This window comes from Rhopalosiphum maidis, chromosome 4 (assembly GCF_003676215.2).
Source record: "Rhopalosiphum maidis isolate BTI-1 chromosome 4, ASM367621v3, whole genome shotgun sequence".
NCBI lineage: Eukaryota > Metazoa > Arthropoda > Insecta > Hemiptera > Aphididae > Rhopalosiphum > Rhopalosiphum maidis.
In genome coordinates, this window is record NC_040880.1 from 20,779,333 (window position 1) to 20,795,309 (window position 15,977).

General features: G+C 25.6%; 2 protein-coding genes across 3 annotated transcripts; both read left to right on the plus strand.

Moving 5' to 3' along the window:
- The first annotated feature begins 3,390 nt into the window (after window positions 1-3,390).
- Window positions 3,391-7,363, plus strand: LOC113547975 (LEM domain-containing protein 2-like). 2 transcript variants are annotated; one of them, XM_026948580.1, is made up of 8 exons: window positions 3,391-3,714; window positions 3,843-4,331; window positions 4,585-4,689; window positions 4,840-4,918; window positions 4,994-5,145; window positions 5,862-6,245; window positions 6,919-7,116; window positions 7,181-7,363. In XM_026948580.1, exons 2-8 carry the CDS (start codon window positions 3,848-3,850, stop codon window positions 7,315-7,317), a joined length of 1,539 nt encoding a protein of 512 aa, XP_026804381.1. In that variant the 5' UTR covers window positions 3,391-3,714; window positions 3,843-3,847; the 3' UTR covers window positions 7,318-7,363. The 2 variants fall into 2 exon arrangements, with proteins under 2 accessions (XP_026804381.1, XP_026804380.1); XM_026948579.1 differs by having other exon boundaries at window positions 3,392-3,714; window positions 4,450-4,689.
- Window positions 7,364-9,141: 1,778 nt separating this feature from the next.
- LOC113547974 (inner nuclear membrane protein Man1) lies at window positions 9,142-14,140 on the plus strand. Its single transcript, XM_026948578.1, is given in 10 exon segments — window positions 9,142-9,515; window positions 9,675-9,919; window positions 9,987-10,181; window positions 11,381-11,456; window positions 11,520-11,671; window positions 12,303-12,686; window positions 12,752-13,151; window positions 13,429-13,539; window positions 13,624-13,805; window positions 13,904-14,140. Coding segments are annotated over 9 exon segments (1,857 nt in total). The 5' UTR covers window positions 9,142-9,515; window positions 9,675-9,681; the 3' UTR covers window positions 14,023-14,140.
- Window positions 14,141-15,977: the final 1,837 nt, after the last annotated feature.

Consider the following 15,977-nt stretch of genomic DNA (forward strand, 5'->3'; position numbering starts at 1 on the left):
CATCTATTGTATTATTCAAATGCTTTAAATGAATTATTGTGATTGACTCAAAATGTTTATAAAATCAGTATGGTGCGAGTTATTTTTAATTTTTAATTGTATAGAAAATCATCATTGCTCAAGACACGTTTAAAATAATAGATATTATATTATGTTATTTTCGAGGACGCAACTCGGAAAAGTCGCTAAAAAACTGTGGACGCAACTCCTCGGTTGTCGCGACGTATATTTTCATTTTTAGGGACGCAATTCGTATGCAGACAAAAATCACATACTATTTCGGGTCATTATTGTATTGAAAAATACTGCACATTAGCACACTATTTTGAGTCTACAGACTAAAATACTAAATATTCCAAACCTCGAAAACTATTACCAAGTTTAACAAAATATTTAATGGCAGAACTAAATTTCGTTTTTAATTATAATATTCTTACCAGCTACCATTTAGGTACCTATGTAATTAGGTATCTCTATGAGTATACTTAGACAAAGAAAATTTTGTTTTGTGTTTTTTTATTTAAATAAATATACAAATAACAGATTATATATTTTACATTTGAAAATATACATAATATATAAATACATTTATATATTAATTAATATATACATTAATTTTAATTTATTTAGTTTTTGGATAGAATTTTAAAAAAAATGTATGGTTTTTTTCTGTATTCTATCATAATATGTGCAGTAGTTTTTAGATTCAATAGTATATGCCACACGAAACAAAAAAATATTTTGTATAAATACCTACAATCTACATATAATTTGAGAACAACGCGCGAGTATCAATCTATTAAGTTAACAGTTAAGTTCCTATACTGACATTTTTTAAATACTTTTTTTTAAATATCTATTAAAATATACTATAATTTAAATACACATATTATTTTTTTCAAATATTTAATCCCATTTTAATTTGTTTATATTATAATATAAGAGTGTAAGCATTTAAGTCCATATGTTAATTAATTGATTAACAATTCAAATTATGATATTAAATTAATTTATAATTCAAGCGCAAAGTTCAATGCGAACTTACTCCTGCAGTTCTGCACTTGAAATCGGTATTGATACTGCTGATAGGTACTCGTACTAGAGCAGAGGACTTATAAGTTATAACTCTGAAATGTCACCAAATATGTATTTTAAAATAAATATTTTTATTTGTATTATTGTAATGAACTAATAAATTTATTTTATTTTATTATAACTCACAACGGTTGACTATCGACTATAGACTATGGATCATATTTTGTGTAATAATCTATTTATAAATAATATAAATAAAATGAATAAATTGGAAGATAATTAAATCGAAAATCTTCAAGCGTTTCTAAGAAAACATTGCGTTTAATTAATAACCATATTATGATAAAAAATTTAAAATAAATTTAAATCTAAAAGTTTTGGTTGTGTATAAAATGTAATAAAATATAAATTATTGATATTATTATTAATAAATTAAAATATATATCAAAAAGTGTAAGATAAAAAATATATGTCCTAAAACGCAATGCATTTTTTAAACTAGTAAATTACGCGACACAAATGACGCCCAGAGAAAATATTTTGTCGCATAGACTTTATTTTTTAAAATTAGGTGAGTATGAAATAATTTTATTATGCTATAATTGACTATTTATTTTGAGATTTTTTTATTTTTTTTTTTTGTGTCTATCATCATGATTTGAAGTAGAAATAATGCTTTGATTTTTGACTTCAACCCCTCTTATAAAAGGAAAATTTTCAGTAGTTTTCAACAGCGTTAGGAAAAACCCTAAAAAGGTGATAGAAAAACGGGAATTTTTACACATATTCAGTTTTCGACAAAATCGATTTTTTTTTATTTTGCTGTAACTCATAAATGAATCATTGTAAATACTTGAAAATTTCACAAAATTTTGATATTAGCATTATCTATTTACGATTAAATTATCCAAATATTTAGAATTTTTTTAAACTATTTATAAACCATTGAAATTTTCGACTTTTCTAAAATTTTTTTCTTAAAATGCTGATAAAAAAAATTTTGCTTTTTAAAAAATCTTTAAAATTGATTACAAGATTTATTCTAAGTTTTATTAAAGTAAAAAAAATTAAAAAATCGTTAGTCACAATTTTTGTTTATAAGCATTAAATGTTCAAATGTTTACGAAATATGTCAAAATTGCGAATATTTGCAAGGAATTTTGAAGTTGAGAACTCATAGAATTTTTGTAATTTATATCTAAAGTTAAAAAACCCAGCACAATGTTCTCCATAACTTTTTCTTCTAATAACTGTAAAAAAAAACTCCAGCAAGTCCAGCGTCAATATAAAAACAATTTTATGAGCATATGAAATTTATTTTTTTACGAAATTGAGTAAAATAACGATATATTACAATTTAATTATACCTAAGTAATAATTTAAAATATCCTACTAATTATCTTAGACTGACAAATCATCTCCGTCCAGAATCGTTTCTTACTCTGCTATTTTTTATGATTGTGCAAAACATGTATTCAATTGCTAAAAGTCCTCTACCCTAATGTGCCTAATAGGTGCACGATATCGACATACTTTTATTTATTATTATTTATTACTTATAAGTTATTAAGGAATATTAGAACAAGTAAAAATAAAACAAATAGTAATATTATAACGAACTGTTATTAACGATGATTGACGATATTTATGTTATGAGAAGAGAAATTCATCGATACAATAGTACGGTTTTTTTCTAATTATAATATCAATTTGATAGTAATCAAGTCTATATTATAATAAGTAGGTATAATAACTATTTATCAAACGACGTTTGTACTTTATTATTTATGTAAAATAGCATTAACTATTGAAGTAAACCTATTAAAAAATAACTAATCATTGCATCTAAATTAGCTATTCTAAACTCTTTGGTCTGTCAGTTTATATTTCTAAGTAAATTGTATTATATTGATATCAATAATTTAGATGTTTAAAAAAATGTAATTCAAAATAATATCTATAAAATAAAACATAATAAAATATATTATATTATAATCAATACACGATCAAATTTAGCCATAAAACATGTACTTGAAGTAACGTCGATAAATCCCTTCAACCAGAAATTAATTCTTTAAGTAAAGGTATAAGCTAATTTTGCGAAAAAGATGTCTTAAACTAGTCAAAACTCGAAATATTACAACAGTATGTTGCACTCGAATACTTGATCAAAATCTGAAAAAAGACCATACCATACCATACCATGATCTATGGTATAATATTGGCGACACTGTTCAACAATGATGTTGATTTGAATAACGGAATCACGTTAGTCGCGGTTACAGGTTACTGGTTAATCGGTTATAACTATACCACTCTTTTTAACAATAATATGAATAATATGATCTTCAATCTTGTATTCTTGTATTCTTGACATTCTTGTTTCTTGAAGTCTTAACTCTTGACTTCTTGAGTACATTGTTTCTTAATTCGTTTCACTGATTGTCTTGTTTATTATTTATTGTTTTTTTTGTTATTTGTTTTGCTAATACTCAATAGTAGCAACTATAAACTAGTTTAGACTATAGTAGTTGTGAATTGTAATAGAAGACTCAAATTAGAAATTACATCAATTCAACATTTAATCTAATGATTGTGCAGACTACTCGTTATTAATATTCAATAGTTGAATAAAAACCTAACGATTATATTTGCTCTTTCAACACCATTATTCGTTTGGTAAGTATGTTTACTGTTCACACAAATACCACCCAATCTATCTTGTAATGTTCAATTAATTACATTATGAAACTTTTTTTATTATTGTATATTATTGTTTGTTATTTTCAAGACAATTTTTTTAACAGATACTATGGGTGAAATCATATCAGACCAAGAGCTACGTCGCCGTTTGTTAGCGTTCAATGCAGTAGTCCCTCCAGTTACCAGTACTACTAGGAACTTGTTGTTGAAAAAGCTTGCAAGTCTTGAGGGTAAACAATCAAACAAAACAGCTGCTTCTAATATTATGCCACCACCAAAGTTAAGAGGTTTAACTAGTGGTACCAATGAGTCTATTATTATATCATCTTCTGTGGACGGAAAACACTCTCAACATAAGACATTTGATAGCATGAATAGTCCCAGAAAAAGCGTTCGTCAACAGCGGCAGTACCGAGCTCCAGATCTATTTGAAACATCAGATTCTGAAACTGATACTGGCACGCTAGGACATTCAATACTACCTGCCAATCCATACATAGCTAGTTCTTCTCCTAAATCAAATGAAACATCTTTAATGAATGTATCCAACTGGAAAAATTCATATGACCATCAAAACGCATATGTGTCAACAGGTAAATTATTAATTTTATTTTAAAATGTTTGTTAATTTTAATATCATGATAATTTTATTATTTATTAACTATTCTATCCTACACATTTTAACTCAAAAATAATTAAATAATTCTACAGAAACAAAAAATTCTCCTATTAAAAAACGCGAAATACAATCGGAAACAAAAAATTCTCCTAATATAAAACACGAAATACAATCAGAAAAAATAAATTCTAGACTTTTTGACTCTAAAGTAATTAAACCATCAACAGAAGGAGTTAATCAACAACTACGTTCAAGTTCTGTTTCTAAAACTTCATCGCATGCTGATCAGGCAATACAAAGGTGGAAAGAAAAAATGATGAATCAATCACGGGGTAAGTATATACCTAATATTTGAACATAGCCTAAACCTATTTTCTTATTTTAGTGATGATACATTAATTACATGTGTGTTATAAATGTTATGATAAAACATTAGATACATAATAGTACTTCAATTTATAATTTTGGTATTTAATTTGCAGATAAAGACAATGTATCAAAAACAACTTCACTGTTTAATTCACCATCACCTATATCAAAAATAAGTTCAAAAAATTTAAGGTTTGCTAATCAATTTCATATAAAACAAAATATTGATATATCTATGTAAATAATAAAAATATTGTTTTAATATAGGAAAAACTTTGTTCAATCTACACAGCAAAAGAATCTAATAAACTACACAAAAAATACACAAAATATCATCCTCCTTTTTGTTGGATTTTTCGCAGTAATTTTTGGATTATACTTTATTTCAATACAACCAAATACAACTGTATTACCATCAAGTAATGAGAAACATTTTAATTTATTATTTTATATTATAATTTACTTTTAAACAAATCAAAATTTAACTATTTTTCTAACTTTAACACTTATTTAGAGTGAGCTGTACAAAGTAATTTTTTATACTTTAAAAGTTAAATTATACATAATAAAGAAGATTCTACACCAGCGTATGTAGTCTCCGTTTTAAAAACATATAACATAACAATAAATGTTCATAACTTGTTTTATAATTTAAATATAAAATAAACCTAAGAGATTCATTAGATAATATTTTTAGTTTTAAATTTTATAATAGATGAATTCACTGTCATATTAATCATAAAAAGGTTTAATAGTTTTTTTAAAATTTAAAATAAATATAATATTAAAAACTGGTTGACCTTATAAAAGTATTAAAAAATTTTCCAATGAAATTTATATTATCAATGTTGGTACCTTACTTCAGTAAAATAAATGATGACAACTATTATAGCTAAAAGAAAGATGGTTAGAATATTACTAAAACTACAAACAGACCCATGACAATTAAAGAAACATTGCAGCAATCTATTACCTAATGTAATGTTAATAAAATAACTAAAAATAAGTTGAGTTAAATCTATGTTAAATCAAACTTTTCAATTCCAGCATTCATAACATTTAAATAACTTAATGTATTGTATAGATATTTATTATTTTATACATTAATTAATTATTATTTATTTATTATTGTTAGGTATTTTAAGCTCGTTATGTGCAAAAAAAAGTCTTCAAGGAGTTGATTGTGATACAGAACAAGAAAAAGTACAACGTTTGTATAACTCATTGGTATCGCAAGTACAAGATAAATATATAAAGAACCAATGTGACAAATCAGATATTGAACCAATTGTAAATCCACAAACTGTATTTGAATATATTTCAACACATGAACATTTACCATCCAGGGAAATTGAAGAATTAGTAGAACTTTTTAAAAGCATTGCAAAAACCTATTCTGATTCACCAATTGGATTTGACACTTCATTTAATATCAGTGTAAAACCAAATTTGCCAATTATTTGTGCAATAAAACATATTTTTTCTAATATGTTCTATCTAATTACATGGCTTGGAATAGGTATGTATTCTCAATGTATATTGTGTAGTAATTAAAGTTTTACAGTATTTTATTATTTGTGTATGCCACTATGTTATTTTATAGTTTTAACTAAATCACAAACATTACAAATTTTTATCAGTTTTTAAAAATATTTTTATAATTGTATTCAAAGTTCAAACACAAAAAAAAATTTTTGAAAATTGAATCTTGATATTTTAATAATATTTGAAGTTTTTAATTAATCAATAATATACTTGTATATAAACTAGGTTATTTTTTCTTAAGTTTCCTATATTTGACATCAAGTTTATTGTTATTATTACAGTACACAACATAAATACCTATAACATTGTAAACTATTCACCAAAAAATAATATTCTCCTATTATGAAATAATTTATAAGATGTATTACATGATGCTTCTTAATACTTTATTATAATAATTAAATAATAATATATGTTTAGTGATACTCAACCTTTTTAAAATAACAAGACACCAAGATTAATAATTTAATTTTCCCCAACAGTTGGTTATATATTTAGTGTCCTTTGTTTTGACAACCACCAATTTGAGAATCACTGACTTAAAAAATTAAAATGTATTATATTTTATTTATTTGTACACTTTGTTTAATCTATTTACTGTAAACAAATTAAACTAACTTGTTTGAATATATATTTATTCTTTTCAGTGGCTTTATCAATTGTTGGTCTTTATTTTGTTATATGCTACATCTCAGCAAAAAGTGAAAACTATAAACAAGAAGTTAACCAATTAGTTGAAAATACAATTGATTTACTAAAAGAACAAGCACAAAATAAACCAAATGAAAGTTATCTACCTATTATTCATATACGTGATCATTTGATTCCATTCAATGAAAGACAAGGTAAGATAAACTTTTGTTTTTACATAATATTTAAATTTTTAAATTAATATTTTATTTTTTTTAGCAAAATCTAAAATTTGGGCTGAAGTAGTTCAATACTTTACTGAATCAGAATCTAGTGTAAGATCTGAAGTCCAAGAAATTGATGGTGAAGATTTTCAAGTATGGAGATGGATTCAACCTATGTCACCTGGTGTATAATATGAGTTATTTTAAATGGTACAATATAATGACATTAATTAAGTGACGATTAACATATCTCATTATTTTTATAAATCATTTGGTTTGTACTTAATGTTTATAAACCTTAACATGTTCAAACAATCAAACATAAAATAGTTTTATAATATGAACAAATGTGTAATTTATAAGTACTTTGTATTTTTATATTATTTATTTATAATGAAAAATAAATTACTTTAAATGATAGTAATTCATAACATTCATATTTTTGTTCAAAACAAAAATAAAACAACATAATATATTTTCTGTTGCATTACTTATTTGGAATATCACAAACAGAAGTATCAAAACTATTATCATTCATTCTACTATGGGTATAATTTTAATTTATACAATTTAATCATAATAATAGTATTTATAAATATGTATAATATATATACCCATATATTATTATATAAATAAATATCATTGATTATATTCTTTACTTGACTATTTAGATTATCATCTAAAACAGAGAACAGTGGAAATTAATAAAACAAATACTATTAGTTACTTGACCTTGGTTCATCTATTGACAAATATATTTATTTTGTTTTAATATTATGTTGTATATTATCTAAGCTCATTAGAATACTGAATAACAGTTATTATTTTAAACTTAAAGAATAAAACATTGCTGTATATAATGGTTTTAAGAAATAAATTTAATTATATATGCACTTTAAATTTAAAAATGTCAATTTTATTTTTCTTATATGAGCCACAGCCACCTGTGGCTGGTCTAAAAAATATTTAATTTAATGTGTTTTTTGGCGTGTAAAGTGTTGTTTGACTTTTAAAAATAAGGTAGAATAGTCGAGGAAACAACGTTCTATCTTTTAAAACAATAATAATTTTAATAATTCAAAAATTTACTACTCAAGACCTTAAAAAACCATTTTTTTTTAAAAAAACCATATTGTACCTATGCATCATCTGGATGAAGCAATTACTTTTTTAACTTTTTAAAACTTCACACACGATTTAGTGCGTGTACGAAATAATATTGGCATATAAAAAGGAAAAAATATTTTTTCTTACAAGGCCCACGATCACCTATTGACAGTTATTTGAAATTAATTATGTTATGTCTTTCTTAAGATTATGAGGTGTATGTGAGACTTCTACAATAGTATAAAATTTATTATGAAACGTCGCCCTATCTTTATAGAATAATACATTTCTTTGTTATTAGTTTATTACTATGATCTGACAGTGGAAAAATTTAACATTAAATATTCAGCAGCCTTATTTTAAAATTTTAATAGTGCTCCTGGTTCAAATTTGTACAAAATTACTTATTTAAACGATAAATGTTAACAAATGTTCATTATAATAATTATTGGATACTATAATAAAATAGTTTTTTAAAGTATTAGTGTAAAATTGTAAGCTACATAAAGTGAGGAACCAGATACTTTTTTATAAGAATGAGGAATAAAACGGATTTCTATACCTAAAAATTAAAAGGGACGTTAACAACTACTCTTCGTATTGTTGGCGATGCTGTTTACCATCTCGTATTTCAGGTTAGGATATTAAAACTAAACGAGAAACGTTTACCGCGTCCAGACGATAAAATAAATTTTGTCGGAGGGGCCGGGGAAATGGCGTTATGGCTACACTGGCTGGCTGCCGACACGGGATCAGCGCTTGCAACACTGCGAAAAATGTGCGTGTTTGTACGTGCGTAGTGCGTGCACGGCACCGGCCATACACATAATGTTTAATATTGTACTATTGTATTGTGCATAATAATATATTATTATTTATATGTATATATATAGACATACCATACGGTCGTGGTCGTAATGATGTTGTGTATCCGGTATTCCGGTATCGGCGGCGTAAGCACCAAGGTTGCGCTCGCAGCGAACTGATTAAAATAACGGAATTTTCGCGTCCAATAAGACAAAATATACACTATTATCATTTATCTCATTGTAGGTTAAAATATAGAAACGGCCAAATTCCTAACTGATTGTCGCGTACCGTTCTGTCGATTTCGATTTAACGACAGGGATCGAACGGCTGTGTTCGCCGGCTGTTATGGTCGCCCCAATAACGTTGAAGATTTTGAACCACCGCCTCTGACCGAAGAAACGACGCCGGTACTGCCGTCGCCGACCACCTAATAGTTGTTGTGGTTCATTTTCTCCCGTAAACGCAACCCAGTCGTGAGTACTACTAATGGGCTAAAAATCTAACAACTTCAGTCTCCTCTGTGTTCGATTATTGCCGCTCTCATAATACACAATTCTGTTAACGAACTTTCCTTCTGTTGTCTGATATGAATGTCCATTTATAAATAATAATAGTAGGTTTTTGGTTTTCAGCCGTGCAATGGGTGAGAGTATTTCTGACCAAGAACTGCGGCGACGCCTGTTGACCTTCAACACTGTCGTTCCTCCGGTCACCAATTCAACCAGAAGATTGTTGCTGAAAAAACTTGCAGATCTTGAAAGCCGCCATTCGAGTCAAATTGAATCCCCCAAATCAAATGATATATCCTTGATAAATGTATCAAACTGGAATCATTCTGCTAGCGAAGACGAGGAAAAAAACTCTTATTTGTTTACAGGTCTGTTGGTATTGTGGCTATGATCGTTTTATTCAAAACGTTCTTAAAATATTTTGATACTTTACAGAAACCAAAAAGTTTTCTAACAAACTACCTGAAATACAGACTGAAAAAAAAAAATCAAGACTTTTTGACTCTAGTGTTAGTATAACTCCACGAGAACCTGTTTTTCGAAGTCCACGTTCGAATCCTATAACTGAAACACCTTATGCTGATCAAGCTATTCAAAGATGGAAAGAAAAAATGATGAATCAATCTCAAAGTAAGCCAATAAGATTTAAATTTATAAAATTGTTTACAAAGTCTAATCAATTTATATTTTACCTAAACTATATTCATCATATGTGCATTGAAAATATATATTTATAATGCTGCCAGGGCCGGATTGGTCTTGCTGACTACCAAGTATAACTCACTGGGCTGGATTTGAGTGTTTGGTTATATTTATTTTTATTTTTGTGATAAATTAATACAAACATTAATAGAAAATATAATTTATTTGAATAATTTAAGTCATATGGTAACTGTAACTGTCTTCAAACGTTAGAAATTCTAGAACTCGGTAGGCCAATATCTTGCCAATCTGGTGCTAAATGCTGCTGGAAAAAATTAAATTTTCATTTTTCAACACCGAAACCTAAAAATTTGAAAATCCAAAATTAAAGAATTTAATAAACCGTGCAAAAAACTGATTTCATTATATATTTAATACTTAGGAATAATATGTTTGAATTTATATAAAAAAATGGTATTATGAAAAATTAATTATAACTAAATCCTCAAAATTAAAAAAAAACTATTCACAAAACCCAAACTAAAATCTCAAGAATTTAAAAAAACCAAAATTTAAAAAAAAATGTTGTTCATTATATATAATGTTCTTGTTTTGGTTTGTGTGCAAATATATTAAATAAATAAATATATTCTCTCGGCGAATGAAGTATATTAACAATAAATGAGGCTAACATTGATGGGATCAGCTGTAAGTTAGAATTCAAATGTATCATCATCTCTAGACATATTTCTAATAACTGTATCTTTATTTAATGTACAAAAAGTTACCTTGATCCTAGTTACTTAAGTAAATTTCTTAATATACCAAAAGTAATGTGTATAAATTGAAATGTAACAAAAATGTTACTAAAAAAATTGTTTGGATAAGGTCGTTAATGAACATTTTTGAAAAACTAATAAAATAATATATTAGTGATGATTTTAACATTGTAATAGCTTAAAATAAATTTATGTAAATCTAATAAATCCAGTCTAATTATAGAAAATTTACTTGTTTATTGAAAATAATTTACTAAACCAGTCTTTTCCTAAATACTGAATTCAAATTTGGTAATTTAAAGATACCCACACGGATGTAATCTATTTTTAACCAATTATAATAGTTAAATAGTGAATGTTAAAAATAATGGTTTAATTTATTGTATCATTTTAATTTTTAATATATAGATAAAATTGATGTGTCAAATACTTCGCAGTTTGATTTTCCATCCCCTGTTTCATCAATTTATTCTCAAAATTCAAGGTTTGTTGAATAATATTTTATTAATAACAAAAAATTAACACTGTTTTTTTTTTAAATTTATAGGAGATATATTCAACCAATACAACAAAGGAATCTGGGAAATGGCTATACAAGAAATACCCAGTATATAATATTACTTTTTATTGGGTTTTTTGTAGTGATTTTTGGATTATATTTCACTTCTATACAATCAAGTACAGTTATATTACCTTCAGGTAAAAAGAATAAAAAAATTATATTTATTATTATAATATTATCATCCATTTACTTTTAATTGCTTAATATTAATTACATATTATTTATGAAATTTATACTAAAAAGATTAATGCAAAAAAAAAAACTAAAATTTATAATTTTATTATTTTTAATATAATAATGCAAATTTGTAATTTTAACATAAAATTATTGCATGTAATATTAAGTAAATGTATAATAATTTAAATTTAAACAAAAATCTTTTAAGAATTACTGAACCTCTATCTTCCCATAAATTTCATTCGTTTATAAAGTATCTTGCATTTTGCTAAAATGTCTCAAGTCACTATCATTAAGCTCAACTCTGGCAACTGATTAATTAAATAAGTAATTTTTTAGATTCTGATGAAGAGTGATGAATTTATTGATTTTATATTTATGTGTATGGTATTTATCCTTTGTTTTTAAACTTTGAAGGTGGTTTCTGGTTGAAAATTAGAACTAGTTGGTATCTTGGGAGTGTTAAAAATAAAAAATTCCCAGTTCATTTTGTAAAAATAATGAGAAAAAACAAAGTTTCATTACTGACGATATTATGTATCCAATGTTAATAATATCACAATATATTGTAATAATTAATTAAAATTGCAGGTATTTTAAACTCCTTATGTGCCAAAAAAAGTCTACAAGGGTTGGACTGTGATACAGAACAAAAAAGAGTACAACATTTATATAGCTCTTTGGTATCCCAAGTTCAAGATAAGTACATCAAGAACCAATGTGAAAAGTCTGATATAGAACCAACTGTGGATGCTCAAACTATATTTGAATATATTTCAACTCGTGAAAATTTACCATCAAGGGAAGTTGAAGAATTAGTTGAATTATTTAAAAGTATTGCAAAAACCTATACTGACTCACCCATTGGTTTTGACACTTCATTTAATATCAATGTACAACCAAATTTACCAGTTCTATGTGCAGTTAAAAATATTTTTACCAACATGTTCTATCTTATTTTATGGCTAGGAATAGGTAAATAAATATAAAATAGTTTGTCTACCTAATATAAATATAATGTTAAATCTTATTATTTTTAGTTTCATTGTCTATCGTAAGCCTTTATTTTGGAATATGCTACATGACAACTAAAAGTGAAAAGCATAAACAAGAAGTTAATCGCTTAGTTGAAAACATAATTGATTTACTGAAGCAACAAGCTCAATATCGACCTAATGAAGGTTATTTACCTATCATACACATACGTGATCAATTAATCCCACCAAATGAGAGACAAAGTATATAAAAACATATTTTACTATAAAGAAAATTGCTTTTTTTCTATAAATTAATTATTTATTCCAGAAAAATCCAAATTTGGACTGAGGTTGAACAGTATTTCACTGAATCAGAATCAAGAGTAAGATCTGAGATTCAACAAATTGATGGAGAAGACTTTCAAGTATGGAGATGGGTTCAACCTATGTCCCCTGTCACAGTGTGAGTTATAATATTATTAAATTACTGTGTAAAGATATAATATTTAGCACTTGCTACTTTATGATAAAAAAAACTCAACAAACAAGTAAAGCTATTGATTTTAAATTACATTTTCTTAATGTAATTATAAATTAGTTTACAGTTTTAATTGTAAAACATTGAATGTTTAATTCAATTATTCAAACATTTATGTAAATTATACTTAACATATTTATACTTTTATTGATTTATCATATAATATTTATGTAATTTTATAAAGTTAAATATATTATTTTAGGAAAAAAGTTTGGCAAGGTCAAGCATTTGAAACTAATGAAGGTAGTATGAACTCTCCTCAACCAAGTCCTACTTCTTGTTTAAAAATCCGTCATATGTTTGGACCAGATTCGTAAGTAGAATGTTTGTACAAAAATATAACATACTTCTGTAACTAATTACATTAATAATGAATATTTTGTTGATTTGTTCACAGTATGTTAGGAATTGATTGTGAAACACGTGTCAAAGATGCTATTCTTGAAAAATGTGAGTCTGTAGAAGTTTTACATCTTTCAGTTGATCGTAGTAGTCATGAAGGATGTGTTTATGTTAAATGTGCCTCTCCTGCTGAAGCAGGAAAAGCTTATAGACAGTTACATGGGTTTTGGTATGATGGTATGTTATAAATTTTGGATATTATTATAGTTAGGCAAGTTTATTATTAATCATATATTTTTTTAACATTGTAACCTTGTGGGTTTTTATTATTTCAGGAAAATTGGTAACTGTAAAATTTTTACGTTTGGAGCGTTATCATCAAAGATTTCCAGACGCTGTTAATACAACAATACCCCTTATGCCATCTAATAATGAAAAACGTTCGTTACAATAAATTACATTGTTATATTGAAATAATTTTATATCACTAACATTGTTGTTTAATTTTAAAAACGCCTTACGTTTTAATAATTATTAATATAATAAGTAAATGTTTTTACATTACTGCTAGTACATTGTTTTGTTTTTTCTACTATTATTATTTCTATAAGTAACAAAACCTTATAACTCATGAAGTAATATTGTTTTTTTTTTTTTTTTTATTACTATTTCTTATTTTTTATTCTTATGCTTCTGAAGCCACCCTAAGTTATTGAATATATTTTTGTAAACTTATAGATGAATTTAACATTTTTCATGTAATATATTAATAATACATTAAAGTATGTTGTATATTTAAATATTAATCATTATTGTTAAATATGCTAACCCAATTTAATTGGTTAACCAAACAATTCTGATATTCTAGTAAATTAATATTTGTTTTGATATTTGAATTGCCATCAATATATATTATATTTAAACAACTAAATAATAATGGGCAACACTTAAATTACTTAATATAACTTCCTCTATCACCTTGTTATATTGCATACCATTTAAATAAATAACTACAGCTGGTGTGATATTTAAATCGTTTTTTTATATCTTACTTATTGTTTTTACTGTAATAATTACATTTATGTAACCGGTAGGTACAGCTACAATTCAAAAATTGAAAAAGTACCTAGATAACTGTGTTACTGTACAGTGTAGTTTTAAATGGATACAGGTACAGAGTGCGATAACAAAATAGCTGGTTATGAACTATAAAATAAAAAAAAGGACTAGTGGATACCAGTATACTACTCTATAGTACAGTAGGTGTTAAAAATTTTGAATTATTGTATACGAAAAACAGACTGTATGCCTAAATTACCTACTAAGTAGTACAATGTTATTCAAAATGAATTATCATATCCTTTGCGTCTAGCTTTTTAGGTTACCTATTCATAATCTTACGCCATGTCTATTCCTTTTGGGAATATGTTTAAGATACTATATTTACGCCACTCTATAACCATCAACTGACAACTACAGACAACTTGAAAAATTAATAGGGTCAATTACGAGTCACGATAAATACATGGGATGAATTTGAGTTCTAACTTCTAACTATAAATGCTGTTCTTATGGGCGGTACTGATTTGTGCATAAAACTACCACTTGTTTGGGAACAGTTCTTATGACCAAGATATTAAGGAAACCACATGGAACATTTATTTATAGGTACCTTTAAATAAATTTTTAATAGGATTTTTTTATTTAATGAATCATAATCATGTATGACTCTAAGCCTAAAAACTAAAAATGTATGTAAACATTTGAACCGAATTAATTATTTTAATCATTACCTTATAAGGCAGATAATTATACGTATGCCCTAAAAACACATTAAATAAGTATTCAGTTATGCTCTAATTATTACCAAAATATACTCTAAAAAAAAAAAACTAATAAATTCTAAAATGTTATTTTCAATCAAATGATTATTTATATTTTATATATTACACTGCAAATGATATAAATTATTGATAAAAAAAAAGGACATATATTATCTGCAGCTCCCTTTCTACATTCTTATATTTAAAAACATTGAACAATTTATTATTTTGTAGAAATTCTCGATTCATCGTGTTAAAAATGTCTTAAAACTACAAAATAAATTTTTGTATACAGAATCGTTAAGCCATACAATAGAAAGAACTAGCTATTTTTTGTACCAACTATATTAACAATATGCAAATGCATACAAATGTCGGCCCTACTTATAAGTTTAGCAAATATTGATGTCTATTAACTGCATAATTTATTTAATAAATAAATTGAAAATTGAAAATATCTAACATTTTTAAAGTAAACACTTCTACAACTAAAAATAATCTCCGCTATATATATTAAAATCGTTTTATGAGTTTTCAATAATAATATGTAATAACGTTAAGTCATTAAATGTATATGATGTGCATG

Bases quoted from the DNA above. Each gene is read 5' to 3' on its own strand.
- LOC113547975 (XM_026948579.1), top strand. From the start codon at position 3,848: ATGGGTGAAATCATATCAGACCAAGAGCTACGTCGCCGTTTGTTAGCG. The intron at 6,246-6,918 runs GTATGTATTCTC...TATTCTTTTCAG, and splicing joins AATTACATGGCTTGGAATAG to TGGCTTTATCAATTGTTGGT. The intron at 7,117-7,180 runs GTAAGATAAACT...TATTTTTTTTAG, and splicing joins TCCATTCAATGAAAGACAAG to CAAAATCTAAAATTTGGGCT.